The sequence below is a fragment of the Melanerpes formicivorus genome, unplaced genomic scaffold (genome assembly GCF_026170545.1).
Source record: "Melanerpes formicivorus ecotype bairdi unplaced genomic scaffold, bMelFor1.0.p_v2 SCAF_45, whole genome shotgun sequence".
In the NCBI taxonomy this organism is placed as follows: domain Eukaryota; kingdom Metazoa; phylum Chordata; class Aves; order Piciformes; family Picidae; genus Melanerpes; species Melanerpes formicivorus.
This window is the reverse complement of record NW_027142397.1, coordinates 2029311-2048480: the sequence shown is the minus strand read 5'-3', so window position 1 is coordinate 2048480 and position 19170 is coordinate 2029311. Positions and strand designations below refer to the sequence as shown.

The window sequence follows — 19170 nt, the reverse complement described above, 5'->3', positions numbered from 1 at the left end:
AGAATTGGGCTTTAAAAGGGAGATTTGGGCTTTAAAAGGGAGATTTGGCCTTAAAAAGGGAGATTTGGGCTTTAAAAAGGGAGATTTGGCTTAGCAAAAGATATTTGGGTTTAAAAAAGCAGATTTGTACTTTGAAAAAAAGCAGATTTGGGCTTTAAAAAAGTAAAGTTGTGCTTAAAAAGGCAGATTTCTGCTTAAAAAAAGAGAGTTGTGCTTAAAAAAATAGGTGGAGCTGTGCTTAAAAGGTCGATTTGTACTTAAAGTTGTGCCTAAAAAAAAAAAGTTGAGCTGTGCTTAAAAAAAAAATCGAAATTGTGATTGTAAAAAAGCAGATCTGGGCTTAAAAAATAGACTTGGGCTTAAAAAATAGACTTGGGCTTAAAAAATAGGTAGAGTTGGGCTTAAAACAGTGAGGTTTGTGCTTAAAATACAGAGTTCTGCTTTAAAAATAGAGCAGAGTTGTGCTTAAAAACAGATCTGCCCTTAAAAAAAATGAATTTGTGCTTAAAAAAGGCAAAGTTGTGCTCAAGAAAAGCAGAGTTGAGCTTAAAAAAGGCAAAGTTGTGCTTAAAAAAGCAGAGTTGTGCTTCTAAAGCCTCTCTTTTGCTTCAAGGCAAAGCCTTGTGCTTAAAGAAAACGAACCAAAACACACCAAAACTTTTACTTTTGCCCAAGCTTTGGGACTGCTGTAGAGGTTTGGCCACCTTTGGGCTTTCCCAGCCCAAGAGCCGAGTTGGGGGCTTGAGAATCAGCTCCAGCGCCTGCCCTGTAACCGCACCGCCCGCCCCGTGCCCAGGCGCTCCTCTCTCTCTCCCCCCCCTCTTGAAGCACCCCACCAGCTGTCACCACCTCCATGCTTCCTCCCCGAGGAGGAGCAGTTTGGGCTGAGGCTTTGAGCTTCCTGAAACTTTCAGCCTCCTCCTGGTTGGATTCCTGCCCTGTGCTGACGGGGTGGTGAGGGCTAAGCTGGGTGGTTGCTGGTGAGAGGAGGAGGAGGGCGTCACGCTTGGAGCTGCTTTCACGCCAGAGAAGGAATTGCTTGGAGTCAGCAGAAGGTCAGGAGCACCCCCATCACCACCACCCACCCCCAAAAAATTGCTCTGAATCAGCTGCTTGCTGCTTGTTTGTACAACAGGATGGAGGACGAGACTGGAAATCTCTTGATGGTGAAAAGGAAACCTTTGCAATCAGGAGTTAATGGATTTTGATTCCCAGGGAGTCCACTGCTCGGCTGCCCCTCTCCCGTCCCACCCCAACCCTCTCCTGCTGCAGCTCCAGTTTTGTGCCATTTCAGCATTCCCAAGTTTCCCCCAAATCACCAAATTGCAGGGGGTGGAGGGAAACTTCTTTACTTTGAGGGTGTTGGAGCCCTGGAGCAGGCTGCCCAGAGAGGTTGTGGAGTCTCCTTCTTTGCAGAGCTTCCAGCCCCACCTGGCCCTTGTGCTCCTGGGCAAGCTGCTGTGGATGGCCCTGCTCTAGCAGAAGGGTTGGACTGGTTGGTCTCCAGGGGTCCCTTCCAACCCTCACCATTCCATGGTTCTATGCAACCTCCAGCAGCTGCTTTGGGAGATGCCCTCTGGTGCTAATGTACATCTCCCTGGGTCGCATCCGGGCGGCCTCGCAGTGATGCCTCCCCAAGCACCACGAGCAGTCACTTTCCTGAAGCTCTGCCCCCAGAATTTGGGGGGATATAGAAACTGGAGCTGCCCTTTCCAGCTGGATCCGGGTGCCCTTGCCCTGCCAGCACCTTCCCCTTCCCCCCTTGGCTTTCCTCCACAGCAGCAGGAGCAGAGCTGCCTCTTGTGCCGCGTTCCCCTCACCGCCAGCTGTGTTTGCAACATCTCAAAGGTCTGGGAGAGCTCCGTTTCAGGATGCAGCCAAAGATGGTTCCATGCAGTTTGTGTCCCAGTTTGTCCCTGCTGCCTCACTCTTCCAATTTGTCAGCCCTTGGGTGGTGGCTTCACAGTCCCACACGGGGCATCAGCACCAGGGTGGATGTCCCCCCACCTCTCAGAGTCATCTCAAGATGTTCTGATTGCCCCTTCCAAAGCTGCTCAGTCGCCTCAATCCCTGCTTTGTGCAAGTTGTCCTCTTCTCTTTGTGGAGCTCTGGAGCCCAGCTGATGCTCTCCTCCTCCAGGTGGATGAATCTCAGCTTTGCTTTGAGGCTTGTTTGGGTTTTTTTCCCCTCCAAAGAGCTGTGCACCAGTCTGCAGCACACAACCTGCTGCTGTGTCTGTGTCCTCCTCCCCCCCCCCCCCCCAAAAAAAAAACCACCCAACAATTTTCAGCCTTTTTTCTTACCTACAAACCGCTGCTGAAACGCCAGCTCCTGGCTCTCCTTGACCATTCAGATGGATGCACCCTTCAGGGGCCAAATCTTCTTGCTGAGGTGCTGATGATCTTGGAGGTGATCTCCTGCCAAGGTGGCACCTAAGGGATGCTCTTTGTGTGCTTCCTCCCAAGGTCACCCCCTCGGCGGGCAGCAAGCTGAAGCGACCAACCTTCCACTCCAGCCGAACCTCCCTGGCTGGGGACACCAGTAACAGCTCCTCCCCAGTCTCTACAGGTGCCAAAACCACTCGGGCAGGTAAGTTGGGTGGCAAAGCCCCCCCCAAAAACCCTCCTGCTGCCACTTTTCCTGCTCCTTAAACTGGCCCTGGGTTGCTGGCCAGCTCTGTGTCCCTGCCTGGAGAGGGGACACTGTGGAGCTCTCCCAGCGTGAGGGTTTGCTGCTGCCTCGTTAGGCACTTGGGAATGGAGCAGTCCTGCTGCTGGACCCCCCCTCAATTTCAGGGGGGTTGGGTGGGTGGTTGGAAGCAGCCACAGTAGTGCTGGGGATTTGGGGATTCTTCTCCTTCTTCTCTTCTTCCCCCCCCTTCTTCTCTTCTTCCCCCCCCTTCTTCTCTTCTTCCCCCCCCTTCTTCTCTTCTTCCCCCCCCTTCTTCTCTTCTTCCCTCCCCCCTTCTCTTCTTCCCCCCTCTTCTTTTCTTTCACCCCCCCTTCTCTTCTTTCCCCCCCTTCTCTTCTTTCCCCCCCTTCTCTTCTTTCCTCCCCTTCTCTTCTTTCCCCCCTTCTCTTCTTTCCCCCCTTCTCTTCTTTCCCCCCCTTCTCTTCTTCCCCCCTTCTCTTCTTCCCCCCCCAACTTCTCTTCTTCCCCCCCCTTCTCTTTTTTTCCCCCCCTCTTCTCTTCCCCCCCCTCCTTCTCTTCTTCCCCCCCCCCTTCTTCCTCCTGATCACAGCTCTCTTTTATTTGGGATGGGGAGGAATCATTTTCCTCTTCTTCCTCCTTTTCTCCTGCTTCTTTCTTCCTTCTCCTCTCCATCGTCTTTTTATTTGTGCCTCCTCCTCCTCCCCCTCTTGCTCACAACTGTCTCTGCACCCCTGGCAGACCCCAAGAAGACGGCGAGCCGTCCCACCAGCCGGGCCGGCAGCCGAACCGGCAGCCGTGCGAGCAGCCGGCGGGGGAGCGACGCCTCCGATTTCGACCTGCTGGAGACGCAGTCGGCTTGCTCCGACACCTCGGAGAGCAGCGCCGCCGGCGGGCAGGGAGGCTCCCGCCGGGGGGCAGCCAAACCTTCCAAAATCCCAACCATGTCCAAGAAAACGACCACTGCCACCACCCCAAAACCTCCGGGCCCTAAAAGATAATAATAATACTGTACCCCGTGCCCTGAGAGCCAGAGCAGCACCTCCCCCACCTCCACCTGTGTCCCGTTTTTAACCCTGCATTGGATGTATATTTATTCTAAATGGGAGAAGCTATATTGTTAAAAGTGTAAAAGAAAAGTTGTGTTTTGAAGCTGCCTTATTTTATTTTGGGTTGGTTTTTTCTTTTTTTGGAGGGGGTGGATTTGGGTTTGGGTTTTGGGTTGGGGTTTTTGGTTTTCCCCCTTTTTTTTTGCGGGGGGGAGCGTGGGGGTTTTTTTTTGTTTGGTTGGTTCTTTTTTCTTTGGTTTTGTAAGTTTTTCATGTGAATATTTATGTAGATAAACAACAACAACAACAAAAATCACCTCTCAGTGCCCTTCCTCTTTGTTTAAGAGAAGAGCCTGGGAGGGGGAAAAAATAAATGGAAAAAAAAAGGAAAAAAAAAAAAAAGAGATGGGAGGAAGGAAACAAAAATTAAGGAAAAAAATTAAGGAAAAATAATAAGAGAAAGGTTAAAAAAAGAAAAAAAAGGGAGAAAGGAAAAGAATTAAGGAAAAATAATAGGAGAATGGTAAAAAAAAAGGGGGAGGGAGAAAGGAAAAAAATTAAGGAAAAATTATAGGAGAATGGTAAAAAAGAAAGGGGAGAAAGGAAAAAAATAAGGAAAAATAATAGGAGAATGGTAAAAAAAAAAAGGGGGAGAAAGGAAAAGAATTAAGGGAAAATAATAGGGGAAAGGTAAAAAAAAATGGGGGGGAGAAAGGAAAAAAATTAAGGAAAAATAATAGGAGAAAGGTTAAAAAAGAAGAGAAAGGAATAAATTTTTTAAGAAAATATGAGAAAGGTTAAAAAAAAAAGGAAAAAAGGAAAAGAGATGAGAAAGGAAATAAAGATATTAGAAAGGGGGGAAAATTGAAGGAAAAAAGGAGATTAGGAAAATAAAAAGGAAAAAAGATGAGGAAGGGGGGGGAAAAGATTAGAAAATGAAAACTAAAAAGGAAAGGAAAAGAGATTAGAAAGGGAGAAGAAAATATTAGGAAGGAAAAAAGAGATTAGAAAGGGGAAAAATATCAGGAAAGAAAAAAGAGATTAGAAAGGGGGAAAAAATATTAGGAAGGAAAAAAGAGATTAGAAAGGGGGAAAAAATATCAGGAAGGAAAAAAAGGAGGATTAGAAAAGGGGGGAAAAAAGGGATAAAAAAAGATTAGAAAGGAAAAAAAAAGATAAAAAACAGCAAAAAAATAAGAAAAAAATAGGAAAAAAAATGAGAGAAGACAAAAAAAAGGAAGCAAAAAAAAAAACCCAACACCCCACCCACAAAAAAAAAAAAAAAACCCCAAACAAAAAGAAAGGTCAAGATGTGAAAGTGTAAAGAAAAACTCAGCTATAAATAGGATTTCTGCGCGGTGCAGGGTCGTGAACCTGCTTTATCTTTTAGGATTGTTTCCTAAATGCCTCTTTATAAACTCTTTTAACTTTTGCTGTCTCAGCAAGGGGGAAAAAAAAAAAATAAATTATATTTAAGAAAGCAAAAAAAAAACAAAAAGAAACAAACAAAAACCCCAAGCCTGAAGTCCTCCTCCAGTGTTCAAGGAACTCTCTTTCGGACTCTTCTCTTTTGTAAATCGCAGATACCTCAAGCGGAGAAACGTGAGGTGAGGGGGAGGAGGGGGGGGGGAAAGGGGGAAGGGGAACGACACTTGGGGGAGGGGGGGGAATTGTGTTTCCATTCTTAATTAATTATTGTTATTATTAATAATTAATTAATTATTGTTATTATTATTATTTTTTAAAGCTCTGTGGTTTTACCTTGAAGAAAGCAGGAGTTTGACTCAATAAATAATTTGCACACACTTCCCGGCCAAGGTCCCCCCGCCCCCGGGGGGCCCTGGTGCTGTCTTGGAGATGCTGTTGGGTTCTAAAGAGGGGACTGGGCGGGGGGGGGGGGGGGTTAAAAAAAAAAATGCTTGGTGGTGGGGAGGAGGTGTGGGGGAGGTTGTCCATTCGTGCACAGGGGTGAGGTTGCAGGTCTGGAGCACTGACATCTCCTCAAGAGGCTTCCTGGGGAGGGGGATTCATCGCCTGCGAACGCTAAGCCTGTTCCTTCCGCAGTCGCCGTGTTCTCTCCCATCTCTCCTTCAGTATTTTGTCTCCTATTTATTTTTTTACTGCAATGGTTGGGTTTGGTTTGGTTTGGTTTGGTTTGGTTTGGTTTTTTCCCCCCCTCCACTGGTCATTCCACTTCCAACCAGGCTGAGATTGCTGTGACCTCTGCTCTTAGGAGAAACCTGGACTTGAAAACACGCACAGCTGCTTGTCCTCGACTGGAGCCTCACCAGCACCCTTGCGCCCAGTCCTTGTCTGGCTTTTGTACACTACCTTTGCTTTGTAATAAAATCCAAGTGACCAAGTGACCAGGAGCTGGGTTTGGGGTGGGGGTGAAGGGGAAAGGAGCTCACCTGAGCTCCTGGATTTCTTCTTCTTCTTCCTTCTTCCTCCCTGGCTCAGACCACATTGCTGTGTGATTCTCTCAATTGGTTGAAATTGAGGCAAAGAAAAAAAACCCTGAAGCTCTACCAATGAATTGTTTCCAAACCAGACACATTTTTGTATTAAAGTTGCTTGCAGTAATAAAACCACCTGGCCTCCTGCTTTATTCCACAGCCTCGGACTCCCCAAAGCCTGGGAGCTGGAGTTGGCAATCCCAACGGCTCTCCGCCCGGCCAGGGGCTGTCTGCGCCCAGGATTGCTTCCAGGAGGGAGCAGGAAACCACCAGCCCCAAAGTGAGAGGGCCCAGGTAGAGGGGGGAGTGCTGGTGAGGGTGCTCAGTGGTGTGGGTGCCCACGGGTGAGAGTGCTCGGTGGTGTGGGTGCCCACTGGTGAGGGTGCCAAGTGCTGAAAGTAGCTCTTGGAGTCGGGTGTTTGCCAGTGAGAGCCTCTGGTGCCTCTGTGTGTGGCTGCAGTGGGTGTTGGTGAGGTGTTGGGTGCCCATAGGGGTTGGTGCACAGGGTGAAGGGGCATTGTAGGGGGTGCCCATGGCAATGGGTGCTGCTAAAAGGAGGGCCCAAGAGGGTTGGGTTAGCACAGATTGGGTGCCCATGGGAGTAGATGGTCATGGGTTTGGGTGCCCAGGGGTTTGGGTGCCCACAATGGTGAGCATCCCTAGGGATTGGTGCCCATGGCTTTGGGTGCCCACAGACTTGGATGCCCGTGAGCATCCCTAGGGGTGGGTGCCGATGGCTTTGGGTGCCCATGGGTTTGGATGCCCACGAGGCTGAGCATCCCTAGGGATGGCTGCCCACGGGTTCACGTGCCCAGCGTTGCACCCCATTCCCCGGGGCCCGCCGGGCGGGGAGGGCCGGGACATCCCGCAGCCGTGGCCGGGGCGGTGCTGCCGCCAGGACCATCCCTTTCCTTCGCCCCACCGGGGCGGTCCGGTGCCGGGACGGTGCCCGGGGCCGTGCCGCGGCTGGCGGCTGGGGGGGGGGCGGGAGGGGGTCCCCGGTCTCTGGCGGTGGCCATGGGACCGGGGCACGGAGCAGCGGCGGCTCGGTACCCGTTGCGGGCCCTTGCACTGCTCTGGACGGCGGCGGTTCTGTGCCAGCTGGGCAGCGGCAGCGTCCTCCGCCGCCGCCTCCACGGCTTCCTGCAGCGGCGGCTGAGCGGCGGCGAACGGCGAGATGTGCAAAGGGAGATCCTGGCTGTGCTGGGGCTGCCCGGCCGCCCCCGGCCCCGCGTCCCCGCCCGCGCCCCCGCCGCCGCCGCTCCGCTCTTCATGCTCGATCTCTATCACGCCGTGGCCGGGGAGGAAGAAGCGGAGGAAGAAGAGGAGGCGGCGGTGTCGTGGCCGGTACTCACCGGGCTCAGCACCCAAAGCCCCCCGCCCGGCAGCGTCGTCAGCCGAGCAGACACCGTGGTCAGCCTCGTCAACATGGGTGAGCGGCGGCACCGGGAGAGCCGGGGAGCAGCAAGGGGAACCGGAGCCCACGGGGGGTCACCGGGAGAAATGGGACTTGCGCGGGCAGCGAGGGGACCGGGGCGCACCGGAGGGACCGGGACGTGCGGGCAGGATCTAGGCGGCTGTGGCAGGAGCGAGAAAGTAGCAGACCGGAGGAACCGGAGCCCGGGGGGACACCGGGAGGAGCAGGGCGTGCGGCGGTACCGACAGGACTGGGGCGCACCGGGAGGACCGGACCCTGGGGAGGGGCGAACCGAGGGCGTGCGGGCAGGATTTAGGTTGCTTTGGTAGGACCGGGGGGACCGGAGCAGACCGGGGCGCACCGGAGGGATCGGAGCGTGAGGAGACTCTGGAGAGCGCGGGCAGGATCCGGGCGGCTTGATCAGGACCGCAGGAGGACCGGGACGCAGGAGGGAACCCGGGGGACCGGAGCAGACCAGGGCGCACGGAAAGGACCGGAGCCTGTAGGAGCACCGGGGGGGACCTGGTCATGAGAATTTGGGGGGTGAGGGTCCCCCCGGGAGGGCAGCCGCTGGGGTGCCCTGAACCCAGAGGGATGCACAGACCTGGGTTTGGGTACGGAGCTGTTCCCTGCTTTGGGCATCACTTCGGGAGTGTTCTGGGGTCCCTGTCCAAGCCAAGCTCAAGCAGCCTGGGGAGCATCTGTGCAAAGATCAGGGGACAAGGTGTGGGCAGAGGGTGCCAGCAGGCACAGGGCATGAGCTGTAGCTGTGGCTGGTGCCCTGGGCTTGGGGATGCCTCCCTAGAGCAAGGCTGGGTTTGATTGCTGCCAAAGGGCATGTGATGAGAGGATGCCCTCACCATGGCACCACCGTGGACCAGATAGAGCTCTTCTCCTCCCCTGCGCCACTCCAGGCTCTGCACAGGGTGCTGTAAACCGGCCAAGGCTGATGACAAACAGGGTAGGATGTTCAGAGGCGGCCTGGGAAGCTACCTGGGAGGTGTAGGTGGGGGCACAGGGACATGGGTGCAGGAATGCCTGACACTGGGATGTGGGCACAGGGGTCCTGATGGAGGGACGTGGAGAGAAGGGTACTAGGACATGGATGGGCACAGGGATGGTGGCACAGGGGTACTGGCATAAGGATGGGCATAGGGTTGTAGGCACAGAGGTACTGGCCCAGGGATGTGGGCACAGGGCTGCTGGTGCCACTCCCGTTCCTGGTACTCCTGGAGCAATCAGGAGAGTTGGGGAAGAGAGTTTCCAGCCTTCAATTTGAATGGCTTTGATTTCTGTGGCTTCGTCAGCCCCTTCATGTTAATGAACTCCGTGTTTGTGGCCTTCATTTGCCTGCATAATGTGCTGCACAATTACCCTGCTGGGACATGCAAATGGGGCAAGTCGCTGCTTCCATTGGGCACTTGGACCTCTTTGCTCCCAGCCACCCCACGTAGCCCTGTGTGAGCCGGGCTGGAGCGCAGCTCCCAACGGCACACCTCTTTCCTGGGAAGGGGAAACGGATGACAAACCTCCCCCCGCGCACAAACACCTCCCACTTTGGGCAGCGAGGGCCTGGGGCCATGGGCGGCCACCGGGCACCTTCGGCTGGGTTTGGTGGTGGATCCACCCAGCCCATCCTTCTCACTCCCTCTTGGTGTGGAGATGGAGCCCTTGATGTTGGCCTGCCCTGTGCTATTTCTGTGCTCTAGCTGAAGGACTCAGGTGTAATTTTAAGCCTGGGGTAAGGCTGGGCTTTGAGATTGCTTCTCGGCCAGGGCTGAGGCACCAGCCCGTGAGTCATGGCTACACGCAGGCTATAATCACAGAGCTGAGAGGGTTGTAACGGGAAGGCAAGGAGGAGGAGGAGGCTCTCAGCGTGCCCAAGCCCCCCGTGATGGCTCATCACAGCACACATCCTCCCTTGCCCTTCCCAACACCCACTGCTGCCCTGGGCTGCGGCTGGGCTCCTCCACCACGGATCAGGATGAGGCAGTGGGGCAGCTCCTCCACCACGGATCAGGATGAGGCAGGGGGCAGCTCTCTCTGCCCCCAGCTCTCCTGGGCTCTTGGCCTGTGGCTGGATGGGGCTGAGCACAGAGCACCGGGCAAGATGCAGCACTTTGCAGGGCCACAGCGATGCTGGAAGCCCTCTGCTGTGAGGCCAGGCTGAGAGAGTTGGGCTTTGTTCAGCCTGGAGAAGAGAAGGCCCCAGGGAGACCTCCTGGTGGCCTTTCAGTGCTTTAAGAGGCTGGGCAGAAAGCTGGGGACAGACTTTTTTCCAGGGCCTGCTGTGACAGGACAAGGGGAGATGGATTGAACCCAAAGAGGGAGATTCAGACTGGAGAGAAGACAGACATTTTTGTGCTGAGGGTGGTGAGACCCTGGCCCAGGCTGCCCAGAGAGCTGGGAGCTGCCCCATCCCTAGCACCATTGCAGGTCAGGTTGTCCGGGGCCCTGAGCAACCTGCGCTGGTTGGGGATGTCCCTGCTGACTGCAGGAGACTTGGACTAGGTGACCTTGAACAGTTCCTTCCACCCCAAAGCAGTCCCTGAGTCTGGGATCTCTCTGGCAAGCCACAGTCTCTGCAGTGTTACAGTTTGAAGGGGGAACTTTAGCCTAGTCCCTGCTCAACCCACCACAACCTGCTTCCCTCAGCTGCTGCTCACCAGCCCTGTCCTCCAGACCCTTCCCCAGCTTTGCTGCCCTTCTCTTGACCTGCTCCAGCCCCTCAATGTCCTTCTTGGAGCGTGGGGAATGGTCATCTCAGGTCCTCCTGATGGTGAACTCGGGAGGATGGAAGGAGCACTTGTGAGATGGAGCAGGAGCCTGGCAGAGGCTCAGCTCCAGGATAACTCCAAAACCTTTCCCTGCTTTGGAAAGCCTCTGGAGCTTATTTTTCTCCTGCTAGCAAGGGAAGGAAGGCATCTTCCTCACATCTCCTTTAAACCTATTTTAGGCTTCAGAGCACTTGATGTGGTCGAATATCCCTGGCATTTCTGTCTAATTCAGCCTCTGAAATGATCATGGGGAGCAGCCAGGACCAGTAATTACGACTGATGCTCAGTTTATAGCAGCAGAGAAAGCTCACATGGAGAAAAGAGGAGCTAAAAACAACCTGGGGAGCAGGATGATGAAGGGCAGCAGCCTCATCACTCCATCTCTGGGAAGAGATCTGGAGCACGCTGGGACTGGCAAGCAGCAGGACTCAGCCTGGCTTGAGCTCAGCATCTCCCTGCACGGCCATGGATGTCTAATCCTGGGGTTTATTGTTTGTTTGGGGGTGGTGGGAGCACAGGGTGGCATTTAGCTTTGGGGAAAGGTGCAGCAGCTGGTAGGGGTGAGACATTAAACACTGAAGGAAGGGGCAAGGGAGAGCAACAGAGCTTGGCTTGGGTTTTTTTAGTGAGTCTCATCCACAATCCGGATAATCCACCCACAGATAATTGAGGGTTGGCCATGAGGCTGAGTCAACCCTCCTCAAATCAATAGCAGGTTCCCAGGCACCACCATGGGTTCCTGGCCATCTGGGGAAGGGAGGTGGGGAGGGGGGGCACCCAGCAGCCACACATCCCCAGCACCAGCTCAGCACCCAGTTTGCCTCCTGGGCAAAAGGCTTCTGTGGGGTCTCAGGGTGCAGCTCCTGGGCTGTAATTTTGCAGCCATTTATTAGTTTGGCAGAAAACAGGAGGTTGGAGGGAGGTGGGGGCTGGGCTCTTCTCCCTGGTGACAAGTGATGGAGTGAGAGGAGATGGCCTCCAGTTGCACCAGGGGAAGGTTAGGTTGGGCTTTAGAAGAATGCTTGGTCAGGCACTGGAGCAGGCTGCCCAGGGAGGTGTTGGAGTCACTGCCCCTGGAGGTGTTAAAGAAATGTGGCCATGGCACTTCAGGACGTGGTTTGGTGGCCAGGGTGGCGTTGGGCTGAGGGTTGGACTGGATGGTCTTAGAGGCCTTTTCCAGCCAAAACAGTTCTGTGATTCTATGAAACTTCTCCTCTGAAAGGGTTCTCCAAGCCTGGCCCAGGCTGCTCGGGGAGGTGGCTGAATCCCCATCCCTGGAGGTGTTCAAAAGAGGCAGAGCTGTGGTGCTGAGGGCCATGGCTTAGCACCAGGCTCGGCACAGTCAGGGAATGGTTGGACCTGATGATCTTAAAGGTCTTTGCCAACCAAAATGGTTGGTCTGCAGCTGGACTGGGGGGCTGCTGTATGTCCCCCCCCATGGGGAGGGGGGTGAGCAGGCCAGCTCCAGCTCCCCACAGCATCATCCTTCTGGTCACAGCTGGCCACAGCTGGCCGGGCAGGGAGCAGGAAACGCTTTCCACATCCGCCCTTGCCCGCCTGGCCCTGGGCTTTATTTATACCATAAGTTGTGGTGAGCCCAGGAGCTGGAGGGAATGTGGGGTCTGGAAAAAGGGGGAAAAAAAGAAGGAAAAAAAAGGAAAGCAGAAGAAAAAGTTAAAACAGAAGGAAAGAAAGAGAGAGATGTGGTGAGGGTCCAGTGAGGACCTCCCTGAGCCTTTTGAGGGTCCAGCGTGGTCCTCCCTGAGCCTTTTGAGGGTCCAGCATGGCCCTCCCTGACCCTCTTTGCTCCTCAGTTGAGCAGGACCGGGACATCTTCTCACCAAAGCCATACTGGAAGGAGTTCAGGTTCGACCTGACCCAGGTGCCCACGGGGGAGTCGGTGACAGCTGCCGAGTTCCGCATCTACAAGGCACAAAGCCTCAGCAGGCACAGCAACGACAGCCTGCACCTCAGCATCTACGAGGTGGCTGCTGAGCACTCCAACAGGTGACAGGGACAGGGCTGGGGAAGGTGGGGAAGGGGTGAAGGTGGTGGGGATGAGGATGGGGAAAAAGGTAATGGAGATAGGGGTGAAGACAGTGGAGACAGAGATAGGGGTGGTGATGGAGGAGGGTGAGGATGGGGATGGATGGGAGTGGGAATGAGATTGAAGGTGGGGACTGGGGTGGGGAAAAAGGTAATGGAGATAGGGATGAAGATGGAAGTGGTGTTGGAGGAGGAGGAGGGTGGGGAGGGATGGGAACAGGGATGGGGATGTGGATGGGAATGGGAATGAAGATGGGGATGGGGATAGGGATTGGGATGGGAAAGATGATAGGGATAGAGATTAAGATGGTGGAGATGGAGATGATGAAGATGGAGATGGAAATAGGAATGTAGGTAGAGATGACAATGGGGATGGGGATGGGGATGGGGATGGAAATAGGAATGTAGGTAGAGATGAAAATGGGGATGGGGATGAGGATGGAGATGCCCCCCCTGCAGCCCCCAGCCCCAGCATTTCCCCTTCCCACCACCACACAGACACCAAGGGAAGCAGCACCACCGCTGCCAGCTCTTCCCACACTTTCCCAAAGCCACACCTCAGCTTTCCAGCCGGGGCTGGGAGGTTGCTTTTCCCAGGGCAGCTGCCAGAGTGCCACCATCATGTCCAGCACAGCCTGGGGCCCCGGGAGCCGCCGTCCTGAGCCAGCTGTGCCAGGACCTGTTTGGACACAGGCGCTGAGGCCTCATTTCCCTGACTGCTGGTTGACGTCGGTGCCCCTTGGGTGCTGTTAGTCACCTGCTCAGCTTTCTCCCCATTCCCACAGGGAGTCTGACCTGTTCCTGCTGGATGCCCAGGACCTGCGTGCTGGCACCGAGGGCTGGCTGGTGTTTGACGTCACAGCCGCCAGCAGCCACTGGTTAGTGGATCGGAAATACAACCTGGGGCTGCGGCTCTACGTGGAGACAGCTGATGGTGAGCTGCCCGACCTGCCTCCCGGTGGCTGGGGCCAAATCCCACCAACTGGAGTCCTCTCATCCCCTCTTGGTGCCACAGCAGGTGGTGGGGAGGGTTCACCTCGCTGCAGTCGCAGATTTCCAGCTGTGAAGGAGAGCTGTGGGCAGCCAGGTTTGCCAGCAGGAAGCCTCCCAAGGACATTAATGCTAATGGGGCTGCTGGTGTGGGCTGTTAATAACCCCATTAGCACTTAATGAGCTCCTTACCTGGAGGGATCCTCATGGAATCACAGAATCAGTTCAGGTGGAAAAGCCCTCTGAGGTCATCGAGTCCAGCCATCCACCCAACACCACCCTGGGCATTAAACCATGTTCCAGAGTGCCATGGCCACAGGTTTCCTGCCCACCTCCAGGGAGTGCACAGCAGCATTCAGACTCTTCTCACCAAGGGTGCTCCAAAGGTACCTTTGAACGATGCTGAGGAGCACAAAGAGCATCTCCACTCCCATAGGGTGGAAGTGGCAGCCATGGATGCCCCTCTTCCCTCCCAGTGCACTGAGCTTTCCTACCCGGTAGTGAAGAGCAGGATGGGTCTCACTCAGGCTTTGCCCCTGAACTGCATCACAGCATGGTCAGGATGAGGCCAAGGGGCTGCTCCTCATCCACCTGCCCAGAGGAGCAAGAGCAGAGCAGGAGCCCTGGGATCATAGAATCATAGAATGGTCCAGGCTGGAGGGGACCTCCAAAGCTCATCCAGTTCGATCTCCCTGCAGTCAGCAGGGACATCCTCACCTAGATCAGGCTGCCCAGAGCCCTGTTGAGCCTCACCTTGAATATCTCCAGGGAAGGGCCCTCAACCACCTCCCTGGGCAACCTGTTCCAGCGTTCCAGCAGCCTCCTAGTGAAGAACTCCTTCCTGGTGGCGCAGCTCAGGCTGCTGGAGCCGCAGCTCTCCGCTGCGAATTTCCTCCTTGTGTCTCTTTGCTTTAACCCAATGAGCTCATCCTGAGAGCAAAGCCTCACCTGGTGCCATTCCCTGCAGGGCACAGCGTTGACCCAGGCTCAGCAGGGCTGCTGGGGCGCCGAGGACCCCGCTCCAAGCAACCCTTCATGGTGACCTTCTTCAGGGCCAGCTCCAGCCCCCTGCGCACCACGCGGGCGGCCAAGCCCCCGAGGAGGAGGCAGCAGCCCAAGAAGAGCAACGACCTCCCACACCCACACAAGCTGCCAGGGATTTTTGGTGAGAGCTCTGGGGGGGGAGAAGAGGCCCCAGGACCGAGGAACCTTCTCTTGGCTTGTCAGAAACCCCCCTTTAGGCCCCGAGGGAAGCAGAGCAAAGAGCTCTTGGGGGTGTTTGCAGTGTGGGAGGTGCAGATGTCCCCAGGGCAGTGGTGCTCCCTGGGGGGGTTCCTGCATTTGGGCTTTTTGGCATCGTTGCCCTTGGTTTTGAGGCCAGCTTGGGAGGGCATCGCCCAGGGAGGGCATCACCCAGGGAGGGCATCACCCAGGGAGGGTGTCCCAGCCCAAAGAGACTATCACAGCCCCAGGAGGCTGTCACGCCTCCAGGAAGCCACTCGGGCAGGAGGAGGGTGGGAAGTGCCACCTTTCCCAAACCCACTGAACCTTGGGAAACCCTCAAAACCAACTCCCCTGTGAGCAGAGCTGGGATTTAAACCTTCCCAGCCAAATCCTCCTCATCCCAGTCTCGGAACACACAATCCCAGGCTGGGCTGGAGCTCCTCTTCCCTTCGAGCAGCAATGGGGGCTGCTCTCCTTTCATTCTTCTGCACTAAGCCCCATCACAGGGGCTGCTGAGCCCTACTCTTGAGCAGGGATGGCAGCAGCAGGGGGGGTTGGGATGCAGGATGCTGGCCCCATGGGGCTGCCACTGTCCCCTTCTCTTCTCCCACAGACGATGTCCACGCCGGGGACGGGCGGCAGGTCTGCCGGCGCCACGAGCTCTACGTCAGCTTCCAGGACCTCGGCTGGCTGGTACCAACCTCCTGGGGGAAGGGAATGGAAAATGAAGCATCCTTGTCCCCCTTCTGGGCTCCCTCCCAGCCTGGCTTCTCTGGCTGTGAGCCAGGAGCTGCCACAGCCCCATCCTGGGAGATGGGAAGGCCAACAGGAGTCGTCACAACCCCAGGCCCCCACCAGTGTCCTGAGGTGCATGAAGAGGAGTGTGGCCAGCAGGCTGAGGGAGGTGCTCCTGGCCCTCTGCTCTGCCCCAGTGAGGCCACATCTGGAGCATGGTGTCCAGTTCTGGGCTCCCCAGTTCAAAGAGGAACCACAAAGATGCAGAGGGACCTGGAGCATCCCTGTGAGGGGGAAAGGCTGAGAGCCCTGAGGGTGCTGAGCCTGGAGAAGAGCAGCCCCAGAGGGGATCTGAGCAATGCTCAGCAAGAGAGAAAGGGGGAAGTGGGGGGGCAAGAGGATGAGGCCAATCTCTTCTCAGTGGTGCCCAGTGACAGGATGAGGGGCAGTGGACACCTCTTTGCTGTGAGGGTGCTGAGCCCTGGAGCAGGCTGCTCAGAGAGGTTGTGGAGTCTCCATCTCTGGAGAGCTTCCAACCCCACCTGGACATCGTGGTTGTGGGCAAGCTGCTGTGGGTGCAAGGGGGTACTAAAGGGGGGCTGATCTCCAGAGGTCCCTTCCAACCTCCACTGTTCTTTGGCTTTTAAGCCTCTGAGACCCCCAAACAGCTCATGGCTCAGGCTGAAGAAAACCCCAAACAAACCCTTGGGGCTGGCACAGCCACTCTGGGAGGAGCTGGAGGGTTGGTTTTGCAGGTGGGGGATGGATGAAGGGGTGCAGAAGGGGTGAAGCCCACACTGCTTACTGTTGTGACCTCCTTTTCTCTTCTGCAGGACTGGGTGATCGCCCCCCAGGGTTACTCAGCCTACTACTGCGAGGGGGAATGTGCCTTCCCCTTGGACTCCTGCATGAATGCCACCAACCATGCCATCCTGCAGTCCCTGGTCAGTGGCAGCCCTGGGTGGGGGGCACAGGGACTCCATACAGAGCCTGCTGGCTCCCAGGAAGAGCTGAATTCGGGGCTGGCTGTGCCTCCTTGAGAGTGCTTAGGTCAGGGGGTGCAGTTTAGCTTCATCTCCCAGCAAAGCAGGGGTGCACACATCTGGACGGGTGCATGCACATCGGGAGGGGGGGAGAGGGATGCATGAAGATCTAGATGGGTTCATGGACATCTGGACAGGTGCATGCACAGCTGGACAGGTGCATGCACAGCTGGGTGGCTGCTTCCCGGCTAGCCCATGGGGGAGGGCATCGCGGTGCCCGCGCAGCCTCCTCCCGAGGGGTTGGGCTGAGGTCCCCTGCCGAATGCTGGGCTCAGCATCTTCCAAGCAGTGAAACCTGAATGCCCCATTCTTTCATTTCTTAATTCTATTTTATTTTCCCCCCAAACTCACCTCACGTCCCAGCTGGTGCTTTAATTTCTGGAATTTCCTGCCCTGTGAGTGTTTGATTTCCCAGTGGCAGAGCCACACCGGCTCCGGTGCTCGCGGTTAATTACAGGGAGCGCCGAGTCCTCGGCCCAGCCTTTGAAGGTGGCACCTGGAGGGGTTTAATTTTGCCATTAATGAAGCTGCCAGAGGTCCCCATCCGGCGCTGGACACGATCCTGGCAGCGGCAGGGAGAGGATCTCCCCCACCCTACACCCCTAAACCCAAGGCTCTTCCCAAACCGGAGCTGTTTGGGCAGGATGTGAATCACCTGGCGCCCGGATCCGGCTCTTCTGGGAAGCGCCGGAGCAAAGGCGACTGGGGAACGCTGCCAGCCCCAGTTTGTGCTGCAAATAGCAGGGTTTGACAGCAAAAACACCAGACTTCCGAGCTGGGAGAGCCGGGCTGCCCCTGCAATAAATTAATCACACATGTCGGGCAGAGCCAGCGAGGGCTGCGCGCAGCCAGAGCCTCCGAGCTTCCCGGCTCCTGCTGCACAGGGCATCGCCGGGATAAGCGCTGCCCTGAGCTGGGGGTGAAGGGCAGTCGCAGGATCAGAGGATGTCAGGGGCTGGAAGGGACCCCGGTCGTGTCCAGAGAGGTGTTGGCCGCTTACAGTTTTAGCTCACTGGGCTGAATTTGCAGCCCTGAGGGAGAATCTCTTACTGCAGGAGCACCCAGCACCCCCTCCCCCTGGGAGAGAGACCTCTGCTGCCCTCACGGCATTTGTATTATTTTGGGGGTTGTTTTTGTTGTTGTTTTTTTTTAGCCATTTGCCTATTCACAGCGAGAAACAGGCTGAGAAATTCCCAAATGAATGAAGGGGCTGCCTGGGCAGCACGGGGCCACAAACCCTGCTCCAATGTAAACTGCAGCAAGGGCTGCCCAGAGCTGAGGATAAATATTTGTGTAAAAAGCTGCAGATAATTTCCCCATTCACCCAGGTTTGGGGTTTGGTTTTCTTTCTGCAGTTCAGAGCTGGTTTGATGTTTTGTTTTGGGGGTGGGGGTGGTGTTGTTTCTCTTCTGTCTGGAGCCACGTTTGCTGATGCTCATGGCTTCCATCCATCCATCCACCCACCCACCCCAGGTTCACCTGATGAAGCCTGAGGCTGTGCCCAAGGCCTGCTGTGCCCCCACCAAGCTCAGTGCCACCTCTGTCCTCTACTACGACAGCAACAACAACGTCATCCTCAAGAAGCACCGCAACATGGTGGTGAAGTCCTGTGGCTGCCACTGACAGCTGGGTCACATCTGTCCCCAGCCCTCAACACCCCAGCCCTGTCCCTGTCCCCAGCCCTCAACACCCCAGCCCTGTCCCTTTCTCCATCCCTCAATGTCCCATCCTTGTCCCCAGCCCTCAACACCCCAGCCCTGTCTCCATCCCTGAACATCCCATCCCTCTTTCCTTATCCCTGAATATCCCATCCCTGAATGTTCCATCCCTGTCCCCATCCCTGTCCCTATCCCCATCCCTGAATGTCCCATTCCTGTCCTTTTCTCCATCCCTGAACATTCCCAACCCTCAAGTCCCAGCCCTGTCCCTTTCCCCATCCCTGAATGTCCCACCCCTGAACAGTTCATTCCTGCCCCTGCCCTCATCCCTGAACATCCCATCCTGAATGTCCCATCCCTGTCCCCATCCCTGAACATCCCATTCCTGTCCCTTTCCCCATCCCTGAATGTCCCACCCCTGAACAGTTCATTCCTGCCCCTGCCTTCATCCTGAACGTCCCATCCCTGTTCTTTTCCCCAGCCCTGAACATCCCATCCCTATCCATTTCCACATCCCTGAACATCCCATCTCTGAATGTCCCATCCCTGAACAGCTCATTCCTGCTTCTGTACCCTGAACATCCCATCCCTGTCCTTTTCCCCATTCCCATCCCTCAAGTCCCATCCCTGTCCCTTGCCCCATCCCACCCCCACCAGAGCAATGTGACACTGGGTTTCTGCTGCCTGTGTTGAAGAGGAGTTTTGTCAGCTGCATCACAGCAAAGGCCATTGATAATTAATAATTACCAATAATCATGATAATAAATCCCTCCCACCCCTTCCTAGAAGTGGATGTAAATAGTAGGAATCTTTTCTTCTCCCAGCACACTGACTGAGGCAGGGCCAGCCAGACCCATCTCTATAAATACAGGAAAGAGAAGCTTTGTGCCTGCTTCTGTGTCTCTTTTCTCCATGGCTGATGTGTTGATGGCTCCCAGGCTGCTGCAGGGGCTGGGGGAGACGTTTTGGACTGAAGGGTAACCAGGACACGGGAGGAAGTCTCTGAGGAGACCTTCTTGTGGCCTTCCAGAATCTGAGGGGGGCTACAAGAAAGCTGGGGAGGGACTTTTGAGGGTGTCAGGGAGGGATAGGACTGGGGGGGATGGAGCAAAACTAGAAGTGGGGA

General features: G+C 55.5%; 2 protein-coding genes across 21 annotated transcripts in view; both read left to right on the top strand.

The window, feature by feature from the left end:
• The window catches only part of MACF1 (microtubule actin crosslinking factor 1), a 186907-nt gene extending 181711 nt beyond the window's left edge, over positions 1-5196 (top strand). For all 20 annotated transcript variants that reach the window (XM_068159206.1, XM_068159207.1, XM_068159210.1 and 17 more), the window contains 2 exons: positions 2466-2589; positions 3391-5196. In XM_068159206.1, coding sequence (XP_068015307.1) covers positions 2466-2589; positions 3391-3650 — 384 coding nt within the window. In that variant the 3' untranslated portion in view covers positions 3651-5196. The remainder of the gene's footprint in view (positions 1-2465; positions 2590-3390) is intronic.
• A 1895-nt stretch (positions 5197-7091) lies between these two features.
• Positions 7092-19035, top strand: LOC137451589 (bone morphogenetic protein 8B-like). The gene is made up of 7 exons (XM_068159187.1): positions 7092-7586; positions 12163-12355; positions 13180-13328; positions 14352-14549; positions 15222-15301; positions 16177-16287; positions 17860-19035. Exons 1-7 carry the CDS (start codon positions 7172-7174, stop codon positions 18007-18009), a joined length of 1296 nt encoding a protein of 431 aa, XP_068015288.1. The 5' UTR covers positions 7092-7171; the 3' UTR covers positions 18010-19035.
• Positions 19036-19170: the final 135 nt, after the last annotated feature.